This window comes from Chrysemys picta, chromosome 7, assembly GCF_011386835.1.
Source record: "Chrysemys picta bellii isolate R12L10 chromosome 7, ASM1138683v2, whole genome shotgun sequence".
Lineage (NCBI taxonomy): Eukaryota > Metazoa > Chordata > Testudines > Emydidae > Chrysemys > Chrysemys picta.
In genome coordinates this window covers 18,570,947-18,586,300 of record NC_088797.1, presented here as the reverse complement: position 1 = coordinate 18,586,300, position 15,354 = coordinate 18,570,947, and the positions used below count along the sequence as shown (strand labels likewise).

The following is a 15,354-nucleotide window of genomic DNA, read 5'->3' as shown; positions in this document are numbered from 1 at the left end:
AAGTTGTTTTCTCCTGGTGCGTACACACTACACTCTCTGTTAATGCAGAGCTACTCACAAGGGTTGGGCTGTACATAGTGGTTTGTTTTGTAGGGTTACTTGTGAATATTGTTCACACTGATTTGTTATTGTAGGGTTACTTGTGAATTCTCTCAATACTAATATGTTGCTGTAGGTGTGATCATGAAGTACCAGTAACTCAGCAAATAGTTAGATCTAATTTGGTTTAGGGCATTGCTAAAATGATCGGTATGATGAGGAGTAAAGTTGTTTTAAAAGGCCGTAGATCCCAAACAATTACACAGACGTGGCAAGAGCTTAACAGGGACAATAAACATGTGTAACAACAATATACTACGATCTATAGCAGTTTTAAGGGCTTAAGAAGGCCCGGACTATAAGGGCACGAGACATAAGGCACTGAATATATTGAGCCTGTTGGAGATTAGGGGATAAATCACTACCCTCCCCCGACTTCCCAAACTAGTTACTTGATATCACCATGTCATTAAAGCAAATAGAACATGAAATGGGGGAAATGAAAAGCCACATGCAGGGCAAAGCCTGGGTGCAATTGCTGTTCAACTGAAGACACAAGCCATTCCTCCCTCCCTCCCTCCCAGAGAGGCGTGTGCCCCAGCCATCTCATCACTCTCTTTAATTGCATCCACATTGACAGCGCCTCATGCCACAGGTGGCAGGTCCAAAACACAAACAAATTGTCACAGTTTTTTTCCCCTAAATAAAAAAAAACTGTTTGAAAAATGCAGAATGGGCATTAGTGCATTAATGGGCTGCTTGGCCCGCCCAGGACTTAGCCTTTCTTTGCTGAGCTAAAAAAAAGAGAAAATCCTAATTCATCTAAGTATTGAGCTAGTTATGTGTTAACCCTTACATTACTGGTCCCTGGGTAACCTGCTCTGCTGTAATCATCACATGTCCATTACTGAAACAATATGCTATTCCCTGAATATTCAGCAGCAGCACAGGATTTTCAGTATTTTTATATATATATTTTATATTCAGCATTTTTCCTGCCTATATCTAGTTAGTTCGGCAGCATATATGTTGTCAGTGATACGTGCACTCCCTTTCTCACCTCTTTCTTATTTTCCCAGTGGAGGCAGGATCATCACTCTGGAAGGACACGGATTTTTGATGGTTCAGAATGTGTCGATGGTGGTTCACAGCATCGGGAAAGAACAAACAGTAAGCGTCCTGCATTAATGTAGCACAAAGACACTGAACCAGGTTGTCTGCCTGGTGACTGGGGACATTCTGAATAATAATGTACCATCTATAAAAGCAATGGACCTGGTCTCTAACCCTTGCTGCTGATGGGGCTGTAACTGGGATGAATGTTAAGTTCCTTAGCTCAGAAGAATGACAGACCTAAGTTATGCCCATGCACTGTAATTATTATTATTAATGTTTTCAGTGCCATCAAGGTGCCTGGTGCTAAATAGTGTCTGGCTGTTGGTGCACACAGTTGCCTGTCAATCAATGACTAAATGAAGCTATCCTATCTGAGGTAGCTGCAGCTGCTTGAGGGCTCTGGGCCTCTCAGAACGTTTGCTGACACATAACTGAGACTTGGGTTTATCCATTTTTGATGCGCATGCTCTTTCCTGCTTTCAGAACTGTAAGGTTCACACCGACACTATGATTACCTGCCCCTCTCCAGCTGCCTCCAACCTCACTGTGGGGAGCAAGCCAGCACTGGTGGACTTCTACATCAATGGACGCCTCTACACGGACGACAGGTTGGCTCCCGATGAGTACATGTACCCCGAGGAGGCCCAGCACACCAGCAAGTTCAGCCTGGAGTACTACGCCGACCCCCAGTTCTTCACAGCCAAGAAGGAGAAATGGATCAAGCATCATCCTGGGGAACCCCTGACTCTGGTTATACATGTAAGAGACTAACACAGGGCATCCTGGATTCTTGGCAATAAGACTTTACACTAGGATGTCACCATTTTCTCACTGTGAGGTTCTTCAGTGGGTAGGGTGCCTAGATACCATAGCGCGTGATGAGTGCCTTATAAATGCAATAGAGAGAAGGTCTGAGAGGTTAAAGGAAGGATGGGTGTAGGTAGGGGCTAAGGGGGAAGGAACTCACAGAGGAGTGGACAGCTCATTCCCAAAGGTAATACTAAGTTCTGATGAGCCTGCAGTCTCCTACTGAACAGATTAGGGTGTTGAAGTATGTAGCTTGACCAAGTGATACCATAGGGAGATGGATTATGATACCCTAGTACTGTATTTGAAGGATGTAGCAGCAAGGAGGGAGATAAAGCACTGGATATAGTTGGAACAGACCAAGTGACCAAAGGGTCTTTTCCATATCTAATGTCCATGATTGTAGAGATTGGTTCTTGTAGAAATGGGCTCTGAATTCATCTTTGATGGCTACTGAGTTAAATTAACAAGGAAGTCGGAGCAAACCAAGACTGAGTGGTTTGGACAATGTAAAAGTTTAAAAACCCTCGTTTGTTGTAGAATATCCTCACTGAGTGAAGCATACTTCAAAAATACTTTCTGCCTCTCTCTCTAATATAATGCAGCCATCCACAAGCTATCTAGGACTTCCCACCCCGTTTCTCTCCCTCCCCATATAATCTTTCTGATATGTATTTGCCATGCACAACCAGGGCAGATCAAAGACAGTATTTTCCAGGCTTTGTCAGGGCGTTTGTCCATTCCATGCGCCACACTGAGAGACAACGAGGGACTGGAAACAGGAAAATGAGGAATGGGCGGAGGTTGGATTTCCCATGGAATGTTGGAAAAATGGAAGATGTCAGCGAAGAGGGAGGGCTTTCCCAGGGCTGACTGGTGGCAGGAGGTACAGGAAGTTTACTAGGGCTTCCACAAAGAAGCCATTGCAAGTGGGCCTGGCGCTCTGGGGACTGACTAATTCACTTTGTTGTCCTGGTTTTGTTTTTGTAATTAGAAAGAGCCTGACAACCTAAGCCTGGAAAGCGATGAGTACCAAGTGAAAATTGGCCTCCTTTCTTGTGAGATACAGATTGTTTCAGACAAAGTCATTCACTGCTCAGTCAACGAGTCACTGAGCACATCGGAAAGACAGCTGCCCGTGACGGTGAGTGCCACAAGCCAGGACCGTCTGAGCTTGCAGGATGAGAGCGCTCAGTGTGTTGAACTTAATATACCAGGGAACCCTCATGTTAGCCTCAGGATTCCCTTAGCACTCACCTGTGCAAAGCACGAAGTGAACACACCGCTGGGAACAATTCTGCAATGGCTGAAGAGGGGTGGACTAGATGAATGGAGAGGTCTTTTCCACGTCTCCTCTCTGTGGGTGAAATACTGGCCTGTGCTGAGCACCAGCACCTTCCATGGGGCTGAGCACCTCTCAGGATTTGGCCTAATGATTCTGTGACATCTAAAGCATGGAGAAGGCAGCCATTTCCCTGCAGGTTCTGGGGCGCTGACAGCCAAATGATGGCACTTGGTCCTGGTGGGTTCATTTGAGAACTGACTGTTTTCACTATAAGCTGTAGAGGGAAGTCCCACAGTTCCAGCAATGAGTGTAAAATCCCACTGTCACTTGATCCTTCTCCACTAAAAGGTTTTTCTTTGAATGGCTCATGTGAAATGAGTATAATGGTTGCCAGCCCAGTTACTAGTCGTCGGGCCCCCTTGTTATCAGTGTCAGCAGACGAGCGAGGATTGAATGGGAATGCAGACCTGAATGCCCCTCTCAGTCCTGTAGTGGCAGAGGAGTGCAGTGGAGGGGGCAGCGCTGGGAAGCTCACATTGCCACTGCCCATCTGCAGCTGCTCTGCAGATAAAAAGAGGAATTCAGTCGTCCCCAGGGCCATCGATCTGGCATCTTTCCCCAGCACTAGATCATCTCACTGGCCCGTCTCGGTCTGATGGAACTCCAGGGACAGGCTCCAAGGCCGTTCTGATGTCAAAGCAGCTCTCAACTGTTCTTGGGAGGGTTTGCGTTTGTGGCTTTACTATTGTTCCTTACTCTTTTTTTCCAGAGGGCGTCCCTAATTGTATGCCTTTGCCTTCAGCTTTCACTTCATTTATAGCCCTTGGCTCCTCAGGGGTGAGATTAAAGCTGTTCACAGTTGGAGACAATGTCTCCACCTGTCTCACCCGCCTGAGAACCTGTAGCCTCCATCCCAGCTGATGCTTTTTCCAGTAAATGTGTTCATAATAAATTTGCAGGGACTTGTGGCTTAGGGGGTAGGAAGAGTGCAGAGAGATTTGAAGAATGTGTGGCCTGATGTTCCACAGAAACAGAGTACTTCAGAAGAAACCCCACTGCTTCTGTGGGGGGAGGCTCTTTATTCATTGCTTATGGCCTTTGTGCTTGACGTTCTATGCAAAATCAAAACAAACAAATGCAGAAGTAGCAGAACCCAGGATTTCCTAAGCCATTGTTAATGAAAACAGGGAAATTCTTTTTTTTCTTTTAGTGGGAACCGAAAAACAGAAAATTCTTATTTTAGAAAAATCCTGGTCTTGTGATACACATCTTGCTAGCTTTGGTTTCAACAGCAAGCTTTCTGGTTAATGCCTTGGAGGTGCCCAGAATGTAGATAAACAAGGGGATGATACATGTTACTAAAGTCACATCTGGTTATTAGCAGTGTACCTGCAGTAGAGGTGCAAATAGATACTGGGGAAAATCCTTCCATTTGGATGGCTAAATATGAGTTTCATACAGCTGTCTAAATGGTAGGACTTGCACCCATAATTAATTGTGAGTGCAGCTGTTTCTGCACAAAGGAAGGCTGCCCTTTAAAATTGTGGCTCAGTATGGGTGAAATTCTCCTGATCCTGATGATGACCCCTCACTGCAAGTCTCCCATAAAGTCAATGGAAGTTCTGCCCACGTAGGGAGAGCAACATGTCAGAGATGTTGCTCTGACAGCAGAATTTTGTCCTACAGCAGAATCGAACTCTACACCCCCACTCTGTGGTAAAGTAAGGAAACCACAATTTAACCCTGACTCAAATGCACTCTGGCCAATAGTTTGTGCCTATAAAATGGATTTTTAATAGATCTGTACAAAAAATCCAAAAGGCCTTAAGGGGCCTTCAAACCCATTTTAGTTCACTGCAGAATCATTTAAACACTGAAACTGGGATTTCTGCTCCTGGCAATAATGCAAATTTGGGCCAGGTTGGCTAGAATAAAAAATCCAGAATGTAAAATGAACTTTTTTAGACAAAACACATGAAAACCTCACTACAATGTGTATTGCTTGATAGTGGCTGTCTGATGAACACCCTCAATAGATGCATAAAGCCTGTAAAGAGGGGTGTGCGTATGTGCTCAGGGAATCTCTGCCTTCTGTAAACGTTTTTTCTAATATAAGCAAGAAAGCCAGCTTTAGAGTCCCTTCCTTGCCAGCTACAACAGGGCTATTTATTATGTTACTCAAGAACATTTTACACCACCAGGGTGCTAATAAAATTCCTGCCATCGAAAACCACTGATTTTTGGCGTCTTTTGTAATTGAAATAAATCTCATCTAAAAAACCACCTGGTGGCACATTGGATTCAATAGGAGTATAGATAAGAGGGTTAAATGCCCTCAAGACAGGATTAAGTCATAACATGACCATCCCTCACAAGTGTTTGTCTAACCTCTTCTTAAAAACCTCCAATGATGGAGATTCCACAACCTCCCTAGGTAATTTGTTCCAGTGCTTAACTACCCTGACAGTAAGATTTTTGTAATGTCCAACCTAAACCTCCCTTGCTGCAATTTAAGCCCATTGCTTCTTGTTCTAGTCTCAGAGATTAAGAAGAACAATTTTTCACCCTCCTCTTTGTAACAACCTTTTATGTACTTGAAAACTGTTATCATGTCCCTCCTCAGTCTTCTCTTCACCAGACTAAACAAACCCAGTTTTTTCAATCTTCCTCATAGATCATGTTTTCTAGACTTCTAATCATTTTTGTTTCTCTCCTCTTCTCAAGGTTCCCTCCCCACTCTGAACTTTAGGGTACAGATGTGGGGACCTGCATGAAAACCTCTAAGCTTAACTACCAGCTTAGATCTGCTTTTGCTGCCACCACCCAAATGATTTATGAGTTATTTGGGAAACTCTGTCTTCCCCCAAAAAACCTTTCCCTCCCTGGGTAGCCTTGAGAGACTCTTCCACCAATTCCCCAGTGAACACCAATCCAAATCCCTTGGATCTTAAAACAAGGAAAAATCAATCAGGTTCTTAAAAAGAAGGCTTTTAATTAAAGAAAGAAAGGTAAAAAATCATCTCTGTAAAATCAGGATGGAAAATAACTTTACAGGGTAATCAAATTCAAAGAGCCCAGAGGAACCCCCTCTAGCCTTGGGTACAAAGTTACAGCAAACAGAGGTAAACCCTCTAGCAAAAGGTACATTTACAAGTTGAGAAAACAAAGATAAACCTAACACGCCTTGCCCGGCTGTTATTACAAGTTTGAAATATGAGAGACTTGTTCAGAAGATTTGGAGAGCATGGATTGATGTCTGGTCCCTCTTAGTTCCAAGAGCGAACAACCCCCAAAACAACGAGCACAAACAAAAGCCTTCCCCCCACCAAGATTTGAAAGTATCTTGTCCCCTTATTGGTCCTTTGGGTCAGGTGTCAGCCAGGTTACCTGAGCTTCTTAACCCTTTACAGGTAAAAGGATTTTGGAGTCTCTGGCCAGGAGGGATTTTATAGTACTGTACACAGGAGGGCTGTTACCCTTCCCTTTATAGTTATGACACCTCTATACTTTCTCCAGTTTATCCACATCTTTCCTGAAGTGTGGCTCCCAGAACTGGACACAATACTCCAGTTGAGGCCTTATCACTGTGGAGTAAAGGGGAAGAATTACTTCTCATGTCTTTACAACACTCCTGCTGATAGATCACAGAATTATGCTTGTTTTTTTGCAACAGTGTTACACTGTTGACTCATATATTTAGGTTGTGATCCACTGTGACCCCCAGATCCCTTTCTGCAGTACTCCTTCGTAGGCACTCATTTCCAATTTTGTATATGTCCAATTGATTGTTCCTTGTGGAGTGCTTTACATTTGTCCTTATTGAATTTCATCCGATTTATTTCAAACCATTTCTTCATATGGGTTTGTTTAGTGGATCTTCTTAAGATCACTGCACCCTGCCCTCCTCAAGCTCACTTTGTTTTTTGCTGGAGTTTCCTTCTTCTCATTCCTTTGGAGAAGTGAAACTCAGCTTCCAGAAGTGAAACCATGGTATGAGCCTACGTTTCCTTTCTTGTAAAGATGCTAGTTTTCCCTTTTATCCCATAAACATTAATGAGTTAACCCCACAATCCCTCATGAGGTCAGTGTTTGGCCTCCCCATTATACAAGTGGGGAAACTAAGGTACATGGGGATTGCCCATGGTGAGAGCCGGTGCAAGGATATTTTGTGCCCTAGGCAAAACTTCCACCTTGCGCCCCCCTCCCCTCATAACATCGGTTCATTGAGGGGCAAATCCCAACAAGCCTTTATAGACCCCAGGGGCACGCCTGCCCAGGGGCCAGCTGTGCCCAGGGGCTGCTCCCCAGACCAGGTTCCCCCCTCCCCGCCCCCTGAACTCCCGTGAGCCCTCCCCACCCCGGCGGCCCCTGCCTTGAGTCCACTCAGTGGCTTTGCCGGGCTTGGGCCGCTGCAGCAGCTCAGCAGGGAGGAGCTGCCTTCTGGGGGCTCCTGCAGCAAATGCATTTGGGCAGAGGCCCCTGTGCGTCCCCCTGGCCTCCCCCCTCACCGCGCTCGGGCTCTGCCGCTCCCGGGAGTGTGAGCCACCGCTGCCCCTCCCGGAGCAGGCTCAGGGCCCTGTGGCCCGGCGGCGGCTCACATGCCCAGGAGTCGTAGAGCCCGAGCGTGGTGAGGGGGGACCTGGAGGGCGCACAGAGTAGGGTTACCATATTTTGTGCCTCCAAATGGAGGACACTCCCCGGGGCACCGGCCCCGCCCCCAGCCCCGCCCACGCCCCACGCCCCAACTCCGCCCCCTCCCAAAGTCTCCGCCCCCTCCCCTGCTTCCCGCGAACATTTAATTCGCGGGAAGCCTGAAGCAGGTAAGGGGGGCGGGGGGAGGAGGCGCGGCCCAGGCTGGTCCCCCCGCGGCTCCAGCCTGGGTCGGCTCGGGCCCTGGGGTGCCGGCCCCGACCGACCACCCCCCGGCTCCCAGCCCCGCGGGCCCGGCGCACCCCCCGGCTCCCCGACCCCGGCGCACTCCCCGGCTCCCCGACCCCGGCTCCCCGACCCCGGCGCACTCCCCGGCTCCCCGACCCCGGCTCCCCGACCCCGGCGCACCCCCCGGCTCCCCGACCCCGGCTCCCGGGCCCGGCGCACCCCCCGGCTCCCCGACCCCGGCTCCCGGCCCCGACCCCGGCCCCGGCTCCCCGACCCCGGCTCCCGGCCCCGGCGCACTCCCCGGCTCCCCGACCCCGGCGCACTCCCCGGCTCCCGGCCCCGGCTCCCCGACCCCGGCGCACCCCCCGGCTCCCCGACCCCGGCGCCCCGGCTCCCCGACCCCGGCTCCCCGACCCCGGCGCACTCCCCGACCCCGGCGCACGCCCCGGCTCCCGACCCCGGCTCCCCGACCCTGGCGCACTCCCCGGCTCCCCGACCCCGGCGCACTCCCCGGCTCCCCGACCCCGGCGCACTCCCCGACCCCGGCGCACTCCCCGGCTCCCCGACCCCGGCGCACCCCCCGGCTCCCCGACCCCGGCTCCCGGCCCGGCGCACCCCCCGGCTCCCCGACCCCGGCCCCGGCTCCCCGACCCCGGCTCCCGGCCCCGGCTCCCCGACCCCGGCGCACTCCCCGACCCCGGCGCACTCCCCGGCTCCCCGACCCCGGCGCACTCCCCGGCTCCCGGCCCCGGCTCCCCGACCCCGGCGCACTCCCCGGCTCCCGGCCCCGGCTCCCCGACCCCGGCGCACTCCCCGGCTCCCGGCCCCGGCTCCCCGACCCCGGCTCCCGGCCCCGGCTCCCCGACCCCGGCTCCCCGACCCCGGCGCACTCCCCGGCTCCCCGACCCCGGCGCACTCCCCGGCTCCCCGACCCCGGCTCCCCAACCCCGGCGCACTCCCCGGCTCCCTGACCCAGGCTCCCGGCCCGGCGCACCCCCCGGCTCCCAGCCCCGCGGGCCCGGCGCACCCCCCGACCCCGGCCCGGCTCCCGGCCCCGCGGGCCCGGCTCCCGGCCCGGACCCCGCGCCCAGCCCGGCCCGGCACCATGCCCCCGGCCCCGGACAAAGAGGCCCCGGCCGAGCCTCCCGATTTTCCCGGACATGCCCGGCTTTTGGGGATTTCCCCCCGGACGGGGATTTGAGCCCCCAAAAGCCGGACATGTCCGGGAAAATCCGGACGTATGGTAACCCTAGCACAGAGGCCTCTGCCCGCATGCATCTGCTGCAGCCTGCAGGAGCCCCTGGGGTGGGCGCCAGGCCGCAGCCTGGGCAGGAGGGGCGGGGGGTGCGGCTGCTCCCCGCTAGCGGCGCCACCACCTTTGCAGGGCTCCTGCCCCTCTGCGCCGCGCCGGCTCCTCCATGGCTGGGGCTCACCACCCCCGCAAGCCAACGCTCTGGCTCTCTGGTGCCTCCGGAAGGCGGCTTCTCCCTGCTGAGCCAGGGCACCGCTTTTTGGCGCCCCCAGGGCCATCCTTAGGATTTATGGGGCCCTATGCAGTATTATTAGACTGGTGCCCCTATGCCCGACGGCAGCCTGAGCTTGCAGCCCTGCGTGGGCGTGGGCGGAGGGACAAGGCAGAAAGAATAACAAGACACCCAGCCCGCCTCACGGTGGCAGAGAGTCACAGTTCCCCGCAGAGACCCCTGTACCCTCTCCCTCATGCAGAATGGACATGCAGAAGGTACCTAATGAAAAGCACTAAAATTGGGAATAAAAAAATGTCAGTCACAGGTTTTTTGATATGCCCTGAAGTTTATCAGACTTTTATTTGCAAAAACTTTGTAGTAAGGGTGAGTCAACTGTCTTGCTGAATACGACATTAAATATTATGGAATCCATGATGCAGCTCTTGTCTGTTTTACATTTTCTTAATCAGTATTTCTAAGCTGATTTTATATTTTAAATGTACTCTTAAGCCTTCATAAAGTAATCATTCCAGATTACTACATATTTAACTCACTGAAACAGACATTATTTTAAATTAATCAGTCACAGAGGTTTAGTGTGTTCATAACAATGTTCATTACTTTTAGAAAAAGGAAACACTAATTTACTGTGTGTGATCTCCATAACAATACACATGTTTATGAAATGTCACCAACTTTAAAAAATATGTTTCCAAAGATTTTAGGCATAACAAAGGATTTTATATCTTACTAAGGTACTGATTTTGCTTAAAACTAGTTCATCAGATAGTCAGAAGTAAAGAAAGGGAAACTCTTTGTCCAGCTATCTGGAAGCAAAGGGCTGTTGCTTCCTTCAGTTGGGGGGGGAGGAGGGGTTGGGGGAGGTGGAGAGAAGGTGAAGGGAGAAATGGATGGACAGAAAGGACAGGAAGACTTTGGAAGTAAGTTTTTTTACAATAGTAATTAAAATGTGTATTTTAGATAAGGATGGTCTTTTGAAGAATTTATTTAAAAAAACATATGTCTGAAGATCCAAGCATTTAAGGCTAAAGATGATTGTGCATCTAAAAATCTATGCAAGGATTTTTTAGAGATGTGATTTTATAATCTTCAACTCACTAATGACATATTTTTGAAGCAAATTTTACACTAAGGTCCTGTAGACTGACATGTTCTGAGTAAATATTACAGTCATGCACAACTGTTTTTGTCAGTACATTCAGAAACTGACAGTAGATACCTGGGGGTTGGCAAATGCCTGTTAAATTCTTCATTACCCCTTGAATGGCTCTTAACAGTTTCAGTGTTGTGCTAATAGGTCTGGCAGGCTGAAGACTGTTTCTCTTTTAACTACTAGATCCCCTTCCCAGAAAGACTCAGAGCCTGCAGGAAGGGTCAGAACAGGGATAGGAAAACCAGAGGGGTGGACACTAAGACCCAGTGGTGCCCCAAATTTTCAGGTGCCCCACCCAGCTGCCTATGCCTGAGGACGGCCCTGGGCGCCCCCAACCACTTGCCGCCCTAGGCCACTGCCTAGTTCGCCTAGTGGTTGCACCGGCCCTGCCCATGGTGTCCCAGGAAGTGTGACATATGACCCAGCAGTAGAACCAATGTCTCCTGACTCCCTGTCCTGTGCCACAACCACAAGACAATCAGCCCCCTGTTAGTACTATGATTAGTTATTTTCATTTTTAATTTTACTTTTGTCTCAGTATCTTTCAATTCTCCTTACGCTTCTCTCACTGACTGGCAACAGTTCTGCATTCTCAGCAAGTCTGGGTGGAAATTACAATGGAACTGGGTTAAGAATTGTAACTATTTGACTGGAAGTTCTTCAGGGCAGGATTGCCTTTTATTTTGCACTTAGCACAATGCAGCCTTGACCCTGATTCAAGCCTGTGTGTAGGCACTACCACAATATAAATGATAACTAAGGCAGATGAGGATGTTGGGCATTGGCCACATGAGCAGACGGCTCTTTAATAAGGCTGGTCTCTTGGGTAGGTTTCACTGTATAAAGTGAATGGGCTTGTGCATCTTAGCCCCATGGACCCGTGCTGGATAGAACCTATCAAATTTGTATAAAACCTAATGGAGCTTCTCTCTGACTACACTGGATGGTGGTCACTATCGCTAGAATCCACATGAGTTTTACACCTGATATTGCCTGGTAACCAAGAGCCTCAGCATGACATGTGTGTGTCATTGCGAGTTGGCCAAACAGAGGCAGGGGGTCTGAGTCTGCTGTATGTCATGCCCATTTACACCAGCAAAACTCCAGCGACACCACTGAAGTTACTCCTGTTTTACATTGATGTATGTGGGAGAAGAATCAGGCCTGTTAGGTCACACCCTTTCCACACACACAGAGCACCTGCAGGCCTGGCCATGAAGAGCAGCTCATGGGCCCTGACATTGGACCCGCACATGAGGACTAAAGACGTCTGAGCCAGCAAATTGCTGGTTCTGTTCTTTTGTTGTGATCTTTTGCCCCCTGTAGCAAGTTCCTGCTGATCTCCTATTTGCTTGTTAACTTATTGGGTGACCTTTTTTCCTTTGTATTCTTCTCTAGATCCAGGTTGGAAAATTCAACCAGACGATTGCTATGCTGCACCTTGGGGGAGGCGAGACAGCGATCATAGTCTCCATAGTCATCTGCAGTATCCTGCTGCTTCTGTCTGTCGTAGGTAAGGGAATGGAACATCCCTGAGCCATACTGATCCCTTCAGCTCTGTGGCATTGCTTGCACACATGGAAGTTCAGATGATTTACACTCCCAACTTTATTTTATATGAGGATGGGTCCCACCCCAAGCCCCACATCCAAAAACTCTGAGCTTTGGGGCTGTTTAAAGTCTGATCCCAGATCCAAATTTAGGAAATTTACAACAGGCCAGGACTGAGCCTTGAATCCAAACTCCCCTGAATTGTGGAGTGTCCACAAGCCGTATCTAGAGCTCAGTTTTGTAGTGTGTGAGCCCTTGGTTAATTTTAAAGCCCCTTTCTCTGTCACACAAATTCAAATAAAATATAATAACCGAGGGAAGGAAAAAATGAAAAGAGGTAGAACTCAATCATGGAGACCCTACTAACCATAGTAAAGGATGCATATCCGGAGCAGACACAACAAAGTCTACCAGCCTGGACATCATTCTTGTTGGAAGTTGTTTAAAACAGATCTGTGTCATCTGGCTAATTCATCTTTACATCACATGCCAAGAATGACTGCAGCAAGAAAAACATTGGGTCACTGAAAATGAAGTATTTCCAATAAGGATTTCATTTATTTTTAATAGAAGTTATTATATACTTTATTTATTAAATAATCTACTGATCATTGGAAACATATTTCTGGAGGCATAAGAGCGCTGAAGGACACACACGTTACAAAACAGGTGTTAAACCTCTTCACACATATTTTCATTAATCAGATGGAATTTATTAACATACAGTAAGTCTGGTAATGTATGTAATGTGCAGGCCTAAATTTAATATGATAGTCGTTGAGTGATCATTTAATTCCAGCTGGTTTGACTTATTTATAGATAATCAGCAGCTGCCTGATCAGATGTGTATTTATTTCATAGTTGTTAAACCAAAAATGAATATTGTTTTTTCTCTGTGTAGGTGTACTTTCACAGTGTGTGTTCTGCTGCCCAAACTCCTCTCTACTCCCAGTTTCAATTTCCTACAGTATTCTTCTTCACTTCTGGGCCTAACCTTCTAAGCTTTTCTTCCCCAGGCTTGTTTGTGTTCTGCACTAAGAGCCGCAGGGCAGAGCGCTACTGGCAGAAAACCTTGCTTCAAATGGAGGAGATGGAGTCCCAGATCCGAGAGGAAATCCGCAAAGGTCGGTAACTGCCACTGGGAAAGGAGGAGGAGATGGGGGCGGGAGTCAGGAGGCAAAGAAGCTCCGCTCCTGGAATTTCCAGATTTATTTGTCTTTTGCCACAAAACTGAAATTGGATTTGTAAGAACCCACCAGGGGTGTGTACAAGGAAAGGGGCTCCCTTCACCTTATACTCACATGCACAAAGATAGGGATGCCCAGCCCATTGAGTGATCTGATTGAAACAGCCTCTCTTAGTGCTTTATAATAGTGTTAAAAGCTGGGAGCTACAACCTGAATTTCCGTAGCTTCCTTTCAATCGCCTGAGCTGTGTGGGACTTGTGAGCAAAGTGTACTTCTCAGTGGGAGGAAGCATGGCCTAGTAGTTGAAGCACAGACCTGGGAGTCAGGAGATGTAGAGCTAGAGTTCTCAGCTCTGCCACTGTCTTGATGTGTGACCTTTGTCAAGGCACTTAATCTCTGTGCCATCCTTTTCTCTAGCTGTAAAGTGGGGATAATGATATGTATGAGATCACATTCATGTTTATAAAATGCTTTATGAGCCTACAGTGCAGGGAGCTACAGAAATGCCACATGCTACTGCTTGGAGAAACAGTGGACAAGAGCTTCAGGCGCCTTCACTTATTGTCTTCTCAGTCTGACTCTCCATAGAATACGTTGGAACCCTTGTGCTATAGACCAAACCCTGCAGAGCCTGTGTTTTGGAGGTAGTGGGAGTCTCGCCTGAGTAAGAACTGCAGAGTTTGGTGCACAATGCTGACAGCTAAGCCCCATATACAGTTCATTGCCTCCCAGGGAAAGGGGTATGAGGAGGCAGAGTTGATGAGTATATTGTATGCCAATGCCAGGCTTGTCACTCAGCTGCCCTGGCTGTTAGATTATTTCAGCCCTTTCAGTTTGTGGGTCTCTTTGGATCAGGTTTTGCTGAGCTTCAGACTGACATGACAGACCTGACCAAGGAATTAAACCGCAGCCAGGGGATCCCGTTCCTGGAGTACAAGCACTTTGTGACACGGACATTCTTCCCCAAAGTAAGACAATCCCACATTTCATACACACCTAATCACTCAAATTCCTTCTCAACTAAATCATGGCTCTGCCTTCTCCCAGTAAAGGCTTACAGTACAACACAGTTATTCAGCTGCTATCATTTATTTCAGCCTTAATTATCATAATAACCGTAGCCACAGCACCTCGGGCTATGAAACAGGGTCAGGCCCCGTCAGTACTTGGATGGGAGTCTCGCTTTGGTGAGACACTCCCCTCTGAGTCAACACTGAACCAGTGCACCAGCATGGCGTAACTGGGCGCCGCCGTGCTGCTGCAGGTGCTGTCTCTAAGATGAGAAGCAAAACCAGAGTCCTCCTTAGCTGTGCGGTTTGAGACACCCCTACTGGTTCCAGTTGCACCCCACTGTGCCAGGTGGGACTAACTGAGCCCAGGCGTGGTCTCACTCGCAGGGGAAGAGACTGAGGTGGTCTCCCACTATCATTCCGCCTGGGGAGGGTCCTCCAGAGGATGTGGACAACTTGTTTCACTGAGATGCCCCTCTGGGCACAAGCAGATAGTGCTCACTGGCCTTAAAATTCCCTTGGCACTTTTTCACAGGTGCAAAAACAATATCCCCAGTGTCCTGGCTCAGTGCCAGTCTGTGTATCTAAATCCCCCCCTCCAGTTTCACAGCAGACAGGATGCAATCCTTACTTCCAATCATCAGCTGCTGTGGAGTGTTGCTGTGCCCTGTTAGGTAGCGACCATATTTCACCCCAGAAGTAATTACATTTCAGTGGCGGAGAGTGAAATGATGATTTTTGTTTGCAAAGGGTTTTGTAGCTAATTACTATTCATGTTTCTAAGATGTCCACCCCTGTGTGTATCTGGGCACTACACTCTTTCGGAGGTAGGCTGCTATAT

General features: G+C 49.1%; 1 protein-coding gene across 3 annotated transcripts in view; it reads left to right on the top strand.

Moving 5' to 3' along the window:
- The window catches only part of PLXND1 (plexin D1), a 131,905-nt gene that overhangs the window by 71,639 nt on the left and 44,912 nt on the right, over positions 1-15,354 (top strand). For all 3 annotated transcript variants that reach the window (XR_010589033.1, XR_010589034.1, XM_024105001.3), the window contains exons 17-22: positions 1,119-1,209; positions 1,639-1,914; positions 2,957-3,106; positions 12,164-12,278; positions 13,333-13,440; positions 14,359-14,471. Coding sequence is in view for 1 of the 3 variants with exons in the window: in XM_024105001.3 (XP_023960769.2) it covers positions 1,119-1,209; positions 1,639-1,914; positions 2,957-3,106; positions 12,164-12,278; positions 13,333-13,440; positions 14,359-14,471 (853 nt within the window). In the remaining 2 variants the exon portion in view is untranslated. The remainder of the gene's footprint in view (positions 1-1,118; positions 1,210-1,638; positions 1,915-2,956; positions 3,107-12,163; positions 12,279-13,332; positions 13,441-14,358; positions 14,472-15,354) is intronic.